Source organism: Rhodnius prolixus, unplaced genomic scaffold (assembly GCF_049639745.1).
Source record: "Rhodnius prolixus isolate KJV_2025 unplaced genomic scaffold, Rpr scaffold_3, whole genome shotgun sequence".
NCBI classification, from domain to species: domain Eukaryota; kingdom Metazoa; phylum Arthropoda; class Insecta; order Hemiptera; family Reduviidae; genus Rhodnius; species Rhodnius prolixus.
This window is the reverse complement of record NW_027411603.1, coordinates 41916549-41933235: the sequence shown is the minus strand read 5'-3', so window position 1 is coordinate 41933235 and position 16687 is coordinate 41916549. Positions and strand designations below refer to the sequence as shown.

Here is a 16687-nt window from a genome sequence, read left to right as displayed (position 1 = left end):
TGAGGTGGAAAAAACAGTTCATATATTTAATCGAAAAACCAAATAAAATTGAATTTGTTACATTTATACTTTGATCGTCAAGCCCATTTATGCTTGTCATAGAAATGTTCCTTATAAATGAGTGGTACATTTCATTTTATTGTTTTCCTTGGAAAATTTGAAAATGAAATTATAAACACTATGATCACATTGATTTCCTTTTAAAAGAGTTCAGTCACATCACTAATAACTATTTATCTAATGGTAGTTAGAGTAGGTAATCATTATACAGAATTATTCCAGACATATGAACGCTTATTTATGTTCTGGTTGGTAAACAGGATACAGCTGAAAGTTTGAAATTGTTCCAGTTTGTAATGGAGACACTTGCGCATCATGAACTGCAGCAATTGGAATTCTTCCCAGTTCTTGTGCCCTAGTTGAAACTGATGTTTGTAATAGTCTCTTATTTTCTTCAGAATCGTCCACTCTTTCAACCGGCATTGGTATTGTGTGAGTAAAATGATAATAAAAAGCTCTGTTCCCAGCCTCCTTCAGCGCTGCTAGATTGGGAGAAAGGTTATCCATTCTTGCAAGTGATGGATTGTTACCACTTTCAGAGGGTTGATTTTCTTGTATTTTTGGAATGTTTTTTACATTTTTAGCATCATTTATTCCTTGGTTTTTACCCTTTCTTTTAAAACTTTTACGTCTGAACTCTGGATTTTCAATAGAGACTGATTCTTTATCATCATTGCTGTATTGAGAATTATCATTTAACTGGTTGTTCGGAGAAAATTGCACTTTATTGGGATATTCCAAACTCATAATGCTATCCGCATAAACAGAAGAGGGTGGTGCTGGATTTTCAATAATTACACCTCCTTCAGGAGGGGCATCCTGTTCTTCATAATCATATCCAGCCTCATAGTTAGAGGAATCTACATAGCTACCATCATCTTTTTCGTTTTCCCTGAAACAAAGTATGGAGTTTTAAAAATTATCTGAAGCTGTTAAAAAAATGTGGTACTCCCTTGTGTACTGCTGAGTTGGTTTGCGTTGTGGGAGCTCCTAAATTATAAATGACATTACTTAGGCAAACAGTCATAACTAGTGAAAATGGAATTATTAGAAAATTTCATTGTGAAGAAAGGGTTTGAAAGTAATGCGAAGATTTTGGTTGGAGGATTTGTTTTCCTTCGTCAAGATGAACCATTATCACAAAAAAAGTCTAAATGTAAGGGAATTTTAATAAAACAAATACTACACTGCAGAGTATTGAGAGATATCAAGTGAAATGCAAGAGTAGGTGGCCAAAGAAAGGAACGAATGGTATAATAAACTGAAGCTTCCTAAACCAATTCTTGGAAAACGTTTAAAGAATAAATTTACATTGAAATAATTAATTGAAATCAATTAGCACTTTGTGAAGCTTTTGGTTTTTAGAAATAGAGCATTTGAAATCATATTGTAATATTTACTCGTTAACACCAGCTGCTTTAAGTGCTTCAAGTGCAGCTTCGTATAATCTCAGATGGTTTTCTCTGGCTGCTTTTACTTCAGGAGTATAGTCTGGAGTTTGCTGAACAGCTACAGGTAGATTATTTCCTGCTGCATGAAAACCACTTCCATCATCCCAATACTGCATCTAAAATTTTAATTGAAAGATTTTTTAAGGCACACAATATAATCATTTTTTGGAAGTTTAAAAATCAGAGAGAATTTTAAGTAGGGAAAAATAATATTGTAAACATTAATCATAACAAAACAATTTTAGATCGAGATCATTACTATACCATCCATGACAATTAAGAATTTAATTTCCTTATATAAAAAAAACTTTTAATGTTTTGGCCCTCTGTGATACAAATAGATAAAAAAGAATAAACAATCAACACCTGATGTTGTTGGCTGATGATGTCTGACATTTAAGACAACAAAAGCAAATGAAAACATTTAAGAACAATTCTTTTATAGGTGGCAAAAAGCGTTCTAGTTGCCTACGCAGAAAGGGAGTGCAGATCTCCACCCTGGTTTAAATCACATAAGGAAGTTTTTTAATACTTTAATACTTATTCTTATTTTACCCTTTGTTACTGTTGTCAAATTTAAGGTCAATCTTTGGACCTTAAATCAGATATTTCTCCCTCTGAAAATTAATATTATTTATATTTTAAAGAGGTAACATTTAGGAATGACGGGTAGGTCTAATAACATACTTCAACACTATCTCAAGAACTTTTTTTTTTTAATGAATTCTTCCAAAAAAAAATGCAGAATTAACTTCCGAGAAATAATTTTCTCTTCCTTCAAGGAGATAAAATTTATATTTTTAAAATTAAAATAAAAAAAAAATGTATAAAAATAACTTACCTTGACAACATTGCCATTTGGATCAATATAACTATAGGAACCTCTGACAGATCCATCTGCGTCTCTTGCTTCCATTCTTATTTGATCAGGACTATGGAAGCCAAAAACTATTCGACCGTTCTCATCTTCAGAATGAAACTGTGAAACTTCATACTTTTCTTCCTCTTCCACACTGGTTTCTACACCTTCTTCTACACTATCACTGTCGTCATCACCATTTAATTGCACCCTGTTCGTTAGTAATGGCTGGGAAATCCTTTGCGGTAGATATGGGTTTATAGGATACGATGGTGTCAGATAGACTAGTTGATATCTGGGCGCATAACCTGGTATTATCGGTTGGCTTCCTACCCATCCCGCCGCACCAATAATCTGTAATTATAAATTAATAATTTAATTAGAATTTTTAATGCGTACCCGAATCTAACATAAATAAATGAATATTAAATTATATATTTCGATATTCATAATTGCTTTTTTTAAGGAGCAATGGGGGTTGCATAATTTTACATTTAATTTTTATATTTAACAGTGTAAAACTGTCAATGACAACAGTCATTATATGGTTTATTTATATGTGCAACGGTTTATTTATATGTACAATGGGCAGCCCTGTTTCCCAAGGTAGTGCAGCCATGTCTTGGGTTCATCATCCCTCTGTAAGACACTCAGATAAAGTCTCTTTCGAAATCAAGAGTTTCACCCACTAGTCATTTTTGCTGATCTTTATGATCTCCTCTGATAATTGGCGAAGATGTAAAGGACATTTAGGAGAACTAAGATTGATTTCATCCCAACACATATTTATTAATATCTACTTCTTTATTTGTTTGCTATTTCTGAAGGGCACACAGTGCTTTCTCAGAAAATGAATCATCTAACTAAAAGAGAGGTGACTAGGAAAATCTTTCATATTTGTTTAAAATTCCATCTCCAAATTCAATTCTTCTTGAGATACTACAACAAGTGTAACGATTTTCTATCCTCAAGGACTCATTTATCACGCTTTTACATTCCAAGAATAAACAAATAAAAGATGAAGTTATTCTTTTTATTAAGACTTTTCAATTAATGTCGAGGTCATGTGGGGGAGTGGAACCTCTTTTTGGAAGTGGAGTAAATATAGGCGGCCGAAATCGCCTGAGGTAGTTTGAATTCTGTTCCGTTGGAAGAAGGTTCAGGGCTCGCTTGCTATGTTTTCAAGGCTAAAAATGGTTTTTTATTTAAATGGCTGACACAAATTTATTCATAAACAGTGCAGTTTGATGCAAGGATCAAACTATACTATTTTGTTTTATTGCTATAACTAAAAACGATTTAAATCATTGGTGCTCGAAGCCTTGCAGTACGACTCCGGTTTACAGATAAGATTGGCGTTCTTAGACTAACGCTACAACTTCCGCGAGCCAGTATTATTATTCTTCTATTATTTATTTATTTTTAATCAGGATGAAATCTTTTTCAATTCACTGCCAGCCTCAGGATATCGTTCACTCGTTACACATTACCCTCTCCATCTCTAGACAGTAAAATAACGACAATAAACTACAGACAGAAAGTGCCCCTAACTATTGAAAAAAAACCAGCGTATAAAACAACATGAAAACCATCTCTGAAAATAGACTGATCAAGTTCTGAATCTTGCAATCACCATTTCTTCAGACTTATTGTAAAGAAATTATGATCAGCAAAGCATTAAAATTATTGCTAATTCAATTGCTATTCAATTGTACGATGGCCTCTTTTTCAATCAATATTAAAAAAATAAATTAAAACAGTGTGATTACCTACTACATTGCAGTTCGAATGTGAACGGCCACAGGTCTCTTCTCTTTTCAAATAGTGCACGGCAACAATTGTAGTGTAGATATGGTGTGAAATGTTAGTCAGCTACTGAATGAAAGTAATCTAACAAATATATAACCACGTACGAAGACCAAAAAAAAGTAAGTAATTGGAAAGAGATTATGGCCTTGATCAGACTGAACTCAGAAGTCTGAGTCAAGTTCATTGTCACACCGCGCGTGAACACATACAGAAACACTACTAGCCTCTGACATTCACTCTGTACAAACAAGTTCCTCTACCAAACCGACCGTAGTAAAGAATTTGTTTATATACATATATATAAATAAGAGCTGAAGTTCTCTCCCCTTTACTGCTTCCTAGGTACCACTTATCTCGATTATAAATTCTCAAACAGTACAAAAGAAATAAAACTGATTATGACTGCAACATAATTATGTCAGCCTTAGAGGAAAGAATAAAAAAAAGAACTCATTAGTTCTTTTTAATAAATTTCCTCGCTAACTTTTAAAATTAACAAACAATTATTGTATTCTGACAATTACAATTTAATGCTTATTTAGTAATAAAAACAATTATACCAATCTAATTACTTGCTTTTTGGACCTTAAGCTAGATAATCTTTAAGAAAGCATTTCCGATGCTATCTATAATCTCTATTACTCCGTCAATAATGTTGCATCTTATACTAAAAATATTGTGACAATATGTATATGAGGCAATTGATTTATACTATTTGCACTTCAATTGTCTCATATACATATTGTCACAATATTTTTAGTATAAGATGCAACATTATTGACTTTAGTAGAAAAGCAAAGTCTAGAGTGGAGTGGGCAACTATGGGAGAGGCCTTTGCCCAGAAATGGGCCTAATTCCAAAATCCAAGCTTTTTAACTGATGTTTACTTTAATTATATTATTATTGTAATTATTTTTATTATTATTGGTGTATTAGTTTTTTATATTAATTTAATTAAGCAAAGTGTAAACCTTCTGTTCTTTTTAGTTATTAATCTTTCTATTTAAATTTATAACAATGAAATTTTTTATGTAATTGGTCTAATTTATTTATTTTGGAATTAATAAAGGCTATTTTTATTTTATTATACGCACTTCAAATGAAAGTTAACTACCAAGGTATGTTGGCGAAGGGAATAATGTGTTGTTTACATCCTGACCAAGAAAGTTAGCAACTCCTTTTGAGAGATCAGAAACTACTCGTATTTTTTTTTTGATAGAAGTTCAAGAAATGCTCAGAAAGAAGTATATCCAGTACGAGATAAGCTTCTGGAATTTTTCAAACAAAATAAAAAAATTGATCCTTGAATAGATCTGATCTTGATCTTGAAGAGATTGAGTAAAAGAAAGAAGAAAAAGCGTTCTTTGTATTAGTTCAAAGTAAATCTTAAACAGTGTAATTAAAAAGATTTTGCTTCGCATTTTACAGCGAACATATTCCATACTAAAGGTATAGATTTAAATGTATACAAATAGTGCAGAAAGTTTAAAGATGTTCATTGGAACCATTTTTGAGGGGGAAAAACATAAAACCAAACAATAGATTCAGTAACATGGCATGCTATTGGCTAATTTGAAGAGAAATTAAACATTCAGACTCTCGTGCAGGTTCAAATCCATGTGGCTGTCTATGATTTTCTATTCACTACAGCGCGAAGGTGTTATCTGCCAGAGATGTGCACTGAGAAAGCTCTGACCTTCAATGACCTCAGAAGTTTTAAATTAAAATAAGAAAGTGTTTCTCTCTAAACTAATAAGAGAAAAAAGAAAGAAAAGCAAAACCTGTAAGATTGAAAAATTAACAATGGAATTTAAAAGACATTATATGGAACCAATTAATATTAATATGGGCGTTTCATAGCTATTAAAGTAATGGCCGACCTTTCTGTTTTAACTTTTACAAAAAAAAAGAATCACTCCTAACAAATTAGTGCACTGAAGCTGAAGAGTGAAGACCTGCTTGGTAAACCAGGTGCTGCTCCCTGTTAATAGATCTGGAATTGCGCAGAATATCGCCTGTTCATTCACCTTCATGGTGAAAGAATTTACTTTCCTTCAGAAGGAATTAGCAACTCAAATAGTTTGAAAGTTGATTGGAGTTCACTAATATGTCTGTCCACTAATATTAGGTTTTCTTTGCCCTTTTTTCTGATAACGTAGACGTGCTTAAATGATTTATATAAATATTTAGACCATTTATTTCTCAAAGATCTGGTGCTTGTCTAGTAACTTGTCCTTTTTTTAACCGATGTAGAAGAAGACTGCCAGTAATAAAATCATATTGAATTCTTCGTTTTTATTTTTATTTTTATTAGTATTAATCGCAGCTTCCTTAGAAGGTAGCAATGCATTCTAGTTGGACAATCTCATGGGAACTGGCTTTTATAGTGGACTTAGTCTTGATTATTTCACCAGGACCAGGCTGTGTCTAGACTTATTTCCATATTGTCTCTTCTTCGTCACCTCGACCCTGAGCTAATGCTAAGAAAGTATACAACAATAGTGTCGTCATTCAGAAAGAAGGCTCCAATCTTTCTGGCTACGTCGTCTAAAATGCAGTACAACATGGATTCTAAAATCGGCAACACTTCACTAAAAGTAAACTACCAAGTCGAAAATATTTTCTATTTACTTTCTGTTTTACTGCGCTTTTAAAAGAAATATGATTAATAACTTCAATAAAACATACCAATCATTCTATCTAAATATTTTTTTTTTGATTCTCTGAAGTAAATTCTTCCAAATAAATATCTATTCAAGCTATCCCAATGTCTTCTTTGATTTCACCGAACAAAATACATTGCCGATAACGATTACTCCAACATAAATTATTTGAATCAATTTCATAAAAAAAAGCTTTTACTCAAGGAGAAACTTTCAAGTTCATCAAAAGCATTTTCAAAGAAGGGAAAAATATAATAATTGTTTTTAAATGAGATTTTGGTATTCGGTACTTTAAAATTCTATTTCATTCATAATTTATTATTTTGCATTTCATTACCTCATTTTTTTCATTCAATTCACCATTGTTTTGTTGATATTTTGGGCAATAATACTAAATCCATGATTATGTTTTATAATTATAGTACTTAAGTGTAATTATTTCTTAATTAACTCTTTCTTTAAAATGTTAATCAAATATGTATTTATCAAGTTCAATAGACCTATTTTGAGACCAAGGAATATGTAAATTTAATATTGACTCCAAAAACCTAAAAAAAGCAGTAATAAAAATTTTATTATGACAGGTATGTGAAAAATCTTTTACAAGCATTTATTATTTAATTAAAGATGATTTTTTTTTTTTTAATTTTTATTAAATCTCTTGTAGGCAAAGAATTAATTTAATGTAATAATGGTTCATACCACATTGTTAATGCTGATGAACCCGCATCAGATTTTAAAGCGAACATAATTATTATATACTTTATGCAAATAAGTTTTTATTTTCTGCATGCAATTTAAGCGTTCATTGAGAATACTTAATTCAGCCTCAAGCTTTAACAAATTTTTTTTTGTGCCAGTTTTTATCGAAATAAAAATTAGCATTACATATTAGGAAAATACTTTAAAAAATTGTTGAGAGCAAAAAAAGAAAATCTACAATAATTGGGTTCCATTTTTTCAGATAAAGAAATGTTCCGATAATTTTACATTTTTAAATCATTTCAATTTTATCGTTTGTATAGGCTAAGGTAGCTTAAAGTTAAGCAGGTTAAGAAACAAACATTTCATTCCTAATTAAATAATTCAATTTAACATTGATGTTACAACCCATTGACTTGTAAATTACCAATCTCAAAAATAAATTCACCAAACACACCTGAAACTATTATTTATATTTTTTTAAGGAAAATGATGATGGTTAAAATATGTGTTCTACGCTTGTCCACGTACATCTCTTTGGGCAGTTTGTATTAAGCCCACCCGAAAAAAAGTAGATTATAAAAATAAATGTAGTGAGCTGTCCATTTCCAGAAACTAGACAAACATTTCTGTAGAGATATACCAACAACATTATTGATATAGAGATAGAGAAGCACCTAATTTGAATTCGACCTATCTACCAATCTATCTATCTCATTACTTGGAATCCAAGCAAGAAGAGCATGGAAATAGATGTACAATACTGGAATGTATAGCTGTTGTTTCCTTTGTTGTCTTTAACTTTAGAATAGGCTGCTTTTTAATTCCTTTAAAACAAAGGCTATAAATGCTTATTGGCTATTAAAAACTATGTGGACAATGCTAAACCAGGAATCTCTGCTGCACCAAAACAGCAGACTAATGGTGGTACCATTGAGGACCGTGGAAGAATCCAATTAGTATTGTTTATCCAAGACAATAATTCTAAAACAACAGATGATGGAATTACTACCATTTTTAAAGAAAATAATTTATTAGATGGATTTAAACTGAAACAATAGAGCTCTAGTTACCTAGATAATAGTAACAATAGACAACTATGCAGCCTTAAATAGTGTAACAGTCCAGCTGACGTATATTGTTTAATATTCAGGACATCCAGCTACTTTTGATATTATTAACTTTTTAAAACTTCGAATTTTCTTATGTTTAAATATAAAAATACACCAGAAAAATAGTAATAAGAATTAATAGAATTCAAGGTGCGGTAGCATCGTGATCTCATGTTTATTAGCAAGTATTTCAGACTTATTACCGTTTGTGTGAGTGTTTGTACGTTCTTCACGTTCACAACTAGAACGTTGTTTTAGAAGAGGGCTTTGCCCTTGGGCACCACTTATCCTTCCTTTACTCTACCGCAGATAACACACAAAGAAGATGTGCCAAAAAAATGAAAAGAAAAAAGGAACACACCAATAAAAATTCAAAACCAGTTTGCGAAGAGGACGATTTTATTAATCTCTCTTGCGAGTAGAATGAACTCTGAAAAACTTTTAAGATATTCCATACAAGAGGAGAAAAACAAAAGAAAGAAAAAAAAAGGCAAATATTTTTCAAATTTTCTTACAACCTTTACAAGCGTTCACTTTGCCTGAAGCAGTCATAAATTAAATAGATGGTTTGAAATCACATTCTAAAAATAATTTATTATTTAACAAGGAGAGAAAGAAAGAGTAAAAGAGCGAAGGCCTCTCATTAATTTCTAAAATCTAATAAGTCAAGAGATTAAATGAAGACATTGATCTAACGTCTAGTTAAATCAATTAAAAAATCAATAACTAATATACTGATACAATTATTTTGTTGAGTGATTAAATGATTTTACTTTCGAAGCTACAATCAATAATTAAATTCACGCAGTGTGCCGCTGATACGTGCAAGAATTTAATGGATATATCTCAATAAATCCACTCTGATTTAATATTATTTTATTTATTATGTTTACGTTCTAAAAGTTATTTCAGTTACATTGAAAGATATTCGTATTTTTAGTAATGATGTAATTCAAGTTCTCAAATATATTTAGGAGGATATTTCGAGAGCAGAAATAAAACAATGAGTGGATTTAAATTTAACTGCTAACCTTAATCTTGAATTTAATACAAAGTTTCTTAGGTATTAAGGAATATCTGAAGGATATAAGAAAAAAAAGAAGAGTATTAGTGTGGCTAGGCATTAAGAATGGCAGCCGGAAGGGATCTTTGAGTGCGAATGAAACAATTAACAATAGTGGATCCAGAAAGCGAAAGAAAGAAATGTATGGAAGCATAGCTGTAAATAGAAAGATCGAAGAACAATCACTGGCAAGGATTAAATGTAAGAAATCGATGAAAGAATCAATTGTTGAGGAATTTCATTGCTACAAACATTAAAAAAAAAAAAGGCCAATTCTCGAAAGATACCAAAATGAATCTTCGAGAAAGAAACCGTAGTTTAGGCAAAAGCAGCTGCCGAGAAGTTCGACTTGCGAATTACCATACGAGGGTCGTTTGAAAAGTCCGTGCAAAAATAGAAACTACTTAATTTTTAAAAACTCTCAAAGGTTTAATGAAATATCAGTAGGTGTTGAAAAGGTAATCAGGATGATAAAAGAAAATCCAATAAAATTCTGTAGTATTAATTTGCAGCTAAGAATGGCAAAAGAATTGCAACTAATCCCAAAATAATCAATCAATTAATTTCAAGTTTATTGGAAAAGTAATTAACGTTGACAGATCAAAACTTAATAAATGAGTCTGTGACATGATGAAATGATTAGTACCGCTATAATCGATATAAAATAAACATAATGATTTTTAAATATATGCAGAAATGTTTCATACTGGTTCTTCCTGTAATCGCTGAATATAATTATTACGTTTTCGATTTCAGTTCAATGAACTTCAACTACATCAACCATTCATTGCTGAGTTACTAACTAATCAAGTGAAAAAGTTTGCTCTAATTTTTCATAGAAATTAAAATAAGTTTTAGGGCGTTTAGAAGCGCCTCCATTCGCTCGGAAAAGAGTAAGCATTTGGGTAATTTTATTTTGAATCCGGTACGATACAAGACGAAATTAGTTAGAATCTAGATCAGAAAGTACATGTATTAAAATGTTCGGTTGGTTAAAATTCCCAAATTTTCTGTATAATATAAAGCAAATCCTTCTTTATAATTGTAATTTTTTGGCAACAAACCAGATCTGATAGATTTCAAGAAAAAAGGTGGAAAAAACGACATTTTCAAACATTTATCTCGTTCTTGTTCTTGTTGTTACACTTTTTTGTTAACAACGTAGCGCCTATACGCGACAACCGATTTTCATGAATGAAGTGTCATTAGATTCGGAATTTACTGTAAATGCGCCTTTTGGGGGGTCTCGACGCTGTACATCAAATGGGAGAGGAGTTAGCCCCTTGTGTAAATACGAATCTTTACCAAAATGAGTAAAAAATAAGCTATATAATTGTTATAAATTGCAATGATTCAGTGATAATAGTTATTGAGATAAATAAGGTTAAATTTTGGTGGTTTTGCAAATCTTACAAATTTCAAACATCTATATATCTCTTTTTATTCATCCGATTTTAATGAATTCTTTACCGAATTGTAGAGAAAAGTTTGCTCTACAACTGATATAAATAGCAATGTTTTAGTGATAATAGTTATTGAGATATAGGGTGATAAGCGATGTTTGTTATAATAACGATAAAATGTACATACATTTCATCTTCATAAATACACATAAGGCACTATATATTTTAACTTTATTCTAAATTATTTTTCTGAATATCTCTATTATGTCTTTTATTCTGAGTAATCACGTTCAGTAATTATAGATTAATAGGTATTACAATTAATCTAAGTTAAATGGTTTGCTATTTGAACAAATCTTTTGTATATGAAAATAGTCAGCATTAGGGTGTGACATCAAATAAATTCTAAAAAATATTAATGAAAAGTTAATTCAGTAAAATTACTCAAATGATATCAATGTAGTATTAATGAAATGATACTCGCTGATTTGTGAACCTTTTAGCGTTTAATTAACTCTTTAAACTGTGTAAAAAACAAAAATTTAAAGAGTTGTTTAAGGAAAATCAAACAATTTCGATGGATGAGTGGAATCCTAAAGTAAAGATAAAAAAATGTTAACCAAGATTGTACTATGAACGTAAAAATGTATTAGAGGTAATTGATACTTCAAAACCCAAAAGCATTTCGGTACTCTTATTGATCATTTTCGGGAAACCTCGTTCTACGGAAAAGCTCATTTAGTTTCATATTTGTGTGAAGCCAAATCCTTATCTTTGTATTGGATCAACTGATGGGACCTAAACATGAGATCCTTGGTTTACATCAATCACTAAAAACAGGTCTCCAAACACAAGTACCTAATACAAAAAGTTTCTGCTGATCGCAATACTTCTCCATCTTCCGTAGGTAGGAGAATGTTTATAAAAAGAGCTCACATAACTAGGATTGAATCGTTTAATCAGATTATAAATAGACATGTCGTTTATTATTTGGTATTTTAATCTAACTTACATTCTAATTGTTTTTACAGAGTTATAATGGTGTTTGATGTGATACTTAAAACGGGTGTTGTATGTGTATGAGTCGATGGTAATTGCGAATGTTTATTCAAATCTATGATGCATTATTCGTAACAAGCGCATAAACTTACAACAAGCTTATATTCATTCAACTTTTATTAATGCTAGTACATATTAATCTTTGAGTACACAAATTAGCCATAGTTTAAATGCATTTAAAGTTTGAATACATTTAGAAGGTAAAGAAGAAGACAATGGTACTGTCCGCGAATCAAAATTCATAATTTAAGAATTTCTACTTTTCACTTCGACCAAAACATAAATTCGTCATGGTAGACCAACAATTTGTTGCAGTTTAGTCATACTGAAGATCTATTTGTTTCAAGTAGGTGCGATAGATTTAGAGAACTCTAGAAGAGGACGAAAAAATGTAGGTGTGTTACTAGGATGGCCAAGAATGCTCCAATGTCAGCAGTGTAGCAGGTAGCTGGCCGACATGCTGATGAATATTTTAATCAGAATAAAATATCTGACGATAGTCAAGAGATGAGCAATCAAAATCAAATGAAATCTAGATGATTCATATTTAAATTAGTTGTGACAGCTGATTTTTGTTCCCTATTCATCATTACTTTGTAGATGAAACGCTACCCACATAATAAATACTCGTATACTTCATTCAAGCACAAAAAGAAAGTAGTAAATAGATAAATAAAAATTAAATGATTCAGTCGCACTACGATTTATAAGTTTTGTCGAATTAAAAAGAAATTGTAGACGAGTTGAACCACAGTTCCTCGAAATATTTTAAATTTTCAGTTACTTATAACGTTTTACAGTCGGCTAGCCATTGTTGTAAAACATTTTCTATTTAAGTTTATCTTTGTTAGAAAACTATTTATTATTACTTTATTTTTAAATTAAGGCATATCAATGTCTGAGTCTTGTTGCAAACATTGTCCATTACCGGACAGATAGCTGCAGAAACTCCTAGGAAAAAACAATAGACTATTTGTGCATTGAACTCTAATCTGAGAGCATTTTGCAAAGCTCCACTGGTTAAGAAATTTGAAGTATTTATAAGTTAATTATAATTAAATTTGTTCTAACTCAATTCACAAGATAATAATAATAGAAGTTACTTTAAATATGGAATTTTTATTAGTTTTAAGTTGGTTTTTAATAAGCTGCAGGATCACCACAGCAGCACGGTATTGTTGAAGGTAACGTGAAGTAACTCACTAGAGGAAACTAAATGTTTAAATAATTTCCAACAATATTTTTAATATTAATACCGTTCATTTATATGCTGACGGAGGCCTTCTTCAAACCAGTAACTCCAAACACAAAGCAAAGAAAGGTAATAAATAAAAATGGTTTTGTGAGAGCACAGTAAAATGCAAAGTTTAAATAAAAACAAAAGACGATAGTGACATGACCAGAACCCGAAAATTCATTCAACAGAGTGCACTTGTGTTTGATTGAAAGCTTTACTTCAGTTGGTAAAGATATTAAATCGAAATAACAAGCTTTAACAGCAGTCATGAGAGGAGAGAAATTATGCTATAAAGATGATAAATCTACTTATGCTAGAGATTTAATGGGGTTTAATGGGTAGAGCTAGTCACCAATAAAAAGAACTGAAAATAGTTCAGATGCCCCAGAGAATAATTTTTAACTGCAACATCCAATTCCTTTGTGGAAACCTAACAAAATTTTGAGTTTAAATTTTCTTCTTCTAATTTCCGTATATAAGTTATATAGAGCTATATAGAGTAAATAATACAGGCACAATTTTCAAAAATGACGTTTCAATTTCAAGAAAATCTGAACTGCTAATGAAATTGATTTCCGGCAAATTCCTCTCTTGAAAGAAGGTAATCAGAAAATCATTAAATGCAAACGTAATTCTAAACTGTGTCTCGCTCTTCTAGGTGTTATAACAAAATTGTAACAATAAATGAACATTTAATAACCAATTTCAAAGATAAAAGGATGCTAATGTTTAAGGGAAATTAAGTTATTAAAAAACAGAAAAAGTGGCATTAATGATAAAAACTGTGTTCTTTACCAATAAATTTGTTAGTATAACATTAAAACTAAAAGGAATAATAATAATAATGCATGCATTTACAGAAATGAAGAGAGAGAACTATAATTAATTCTTCCTTAAATAATTTTATATTTAAAATATTTTATTAAACTGTCCCTTTCTTAAACTTGTAAATACTTCTCCTTTTTTTTTTAACTTAATGCTTATCTCAAGGACGTTGAAATTTCATGTTCGCGTGATAAGATTTTATAAAAATTGTGCACAAAGCTCACGCCTTGAGAAGGAGTTGTGAGCCGGGAGATTGGATTAAATTGATAAATTGCACACATGGGGATTTACTTTCTTTCATGTATAGTCGTTCAAAATAACTTCAAGACGGTAACATAAAACTTAGCTCCTTTTAAAATTACTGAACGAACATTTAACACAATTTTCTGCTACAGCAGTTTATTTAATAAAAACTTACGAATTTATATTAAAAAGATAGCTTCAATATAATACATTAAATAAAATGTTACTATTAAAGGGAGTGACGTCACAGTTACCCCAGGATCCACTTAATATCACTGACCCCGACAAAATTTCAAACCAAAGTGGTGGGCGTAACATTAGTTATGTCGAAGTTCAATTGATACCCTTAGGCGATTCTCTAGACCATTCAGAAAACCCGAAAAAGCCGCATAGCCTGTGCTATTTCTGGTGTGGATTGATAACAGACTTAACTCAGACTTTTCTAAACACACACTACACTTATTACAGTTCTAAAACGGCACTTTAGCGTAGAGCTTAACTTTACTCCTCCACAATTAGTTCGCTTAAATGAGGCATTTCTTTAGAAATATATTTCAAATATAAAAGTTACAGGAGTACACAATTGCAATTAGAATTTAATATAATTTAAATTTTCACAATGTTACATAGGAGTTAATTTCGAACAATCCGATAAATTTCAGAAAGCGGCCTCTTTTTGACCTCTATTTCGTAAAGTCGTCGCAAAGTTTTAAAAAATAAAATAATAATAATTAATAATAAATTGATCAAATTAGTTTCGTGTACGCCATCACAAGTGTTTTCATCGTGTCGTACATTCCTCGAATTTTCTTTATGTCGCTCTGGATCTAATGCCCCCGTCGAACTAATATATTCACTGGTGAATAATATGTGGACGAATGAAAAACCCCAGTTAAAGGTAAGCACATTAGAAGATTGTATTTTCGTAAAATACAACTTTCAAATGAACTGTATGGCATTTGTGGCTCTTAAAAGCATGAACCGGCGCTATTAAATTAAATTAATTCTACTGAAAAGTATCACAATTAATGTTATTTAAATTTTTACAATGTGTGTGTATTTATAATAATTAAGATTTTTTAAAATTTTAACGTATGCATTGTTGTATTGTACTATTTTTGTAATGAATTTTACAAGGTATTTTTTTATTGTATTCGATATGTTCTTATATGTTTCCACCCCCAAAAAATATGGTCATCGATGTTATACTTTCCTCCGACATACCGATAGGCTAATTCCATTAAAAAATAAACAACAAAACCAATTTTTGTTATAAATAGGATCACCAAACTTGTATTTCCTGTTGATGACTCAAAACCAAAAATCTGCACGATTACGATACATCCTATTGTACGCTAAGTGAAAGCTGAGAAAAAAAAACCAAACAAATATCGGTTTTTACAACGGTACACAAACAATTTTAAATGCTTTGCTTTTTAAGGTTTTGAAATTTATCCTTCATTATCTACATTGTAAAACCGCACTTACGTGTTGTTACTCAGTTTCAATTTCATGAAATGATCAAACTATTTCTTTGAAACCCAGTATCAAGAAGAACCCAATAGTCAGGATTGATGAAACATTATTGAATGTGAATGAAGGACCGACGAATTATTCAGAGTTGAAATATATCATTTAGAATTTTAGCAATAAAAAATTATTCGTTTTGAATATAAGGAAGTGAAGACAAAACAAATCAGCAGAGAGAAACAAAAATTACTTTTCATTTCTGGTTAACTATTAGATAATAGAGATATCATCGTTTCCCCATCTTATTAAATCTAATCTCGACATTGTAACTGTTTGATAGAATTAGTTGTAAAGAGCTGTCAACAAGAATTACTGATCGTTACAATGGTTTGAAAAAGCTAAGGATATATCTCGTGATTTGATAATCCCAATCAGTTTATTGTTTACCACTTAGAATGGAAAGCTTGAAGGGAATACAAAATAGGTAAATATAGATATCAAGGTGTAAGGTAAATTGATATCTGATTAAACTAAAAACTTATTAATTAAGTGTTTATCGTAAATACTTACTGCGAAAGTAAATAGTATCAACATCTGGATGGAGGTTGTTTAAAGCCTGTTGAACTAAATGAGTTTAGCGCGCCACTTCCAGCCGGCCGGCCAGAAAACTCAATATGAAATCCCCCACCACACAAAGAATCATCCCCCTTCTACTTTACGGTACTTAAAAC

At 30.9% G+C, this 16687-nt stretch overlaps 1 protein-coding gene across 1 annotated transcript; it reads right to left on the bottom strand.

The window, feature by feature from the left end:
- LOC141452819 (uncharacterized) lies at window positions 1–16685 on the bottom strand. Its single transcript, XM_074125262.1, has 4 exons — window positions 16527–16685; window positions 2353–2724; window positions 1461–1627; window positions 1–952 (listed from the first exon to the last, which is right to left on the bottom strand). Exons 1-4 carry the CDS (start codon window positions 16548–16550, stop codon window positions 295–297), a joined length of 1221 nt encoding a protein of 406 aa, XP_073981363.1. The 5' UTR covers window positions 16551–16685; the 3' UTR covers window positions 1–294.
- Window positions 16686–16687: the final 2 nt, after the last annotated feature.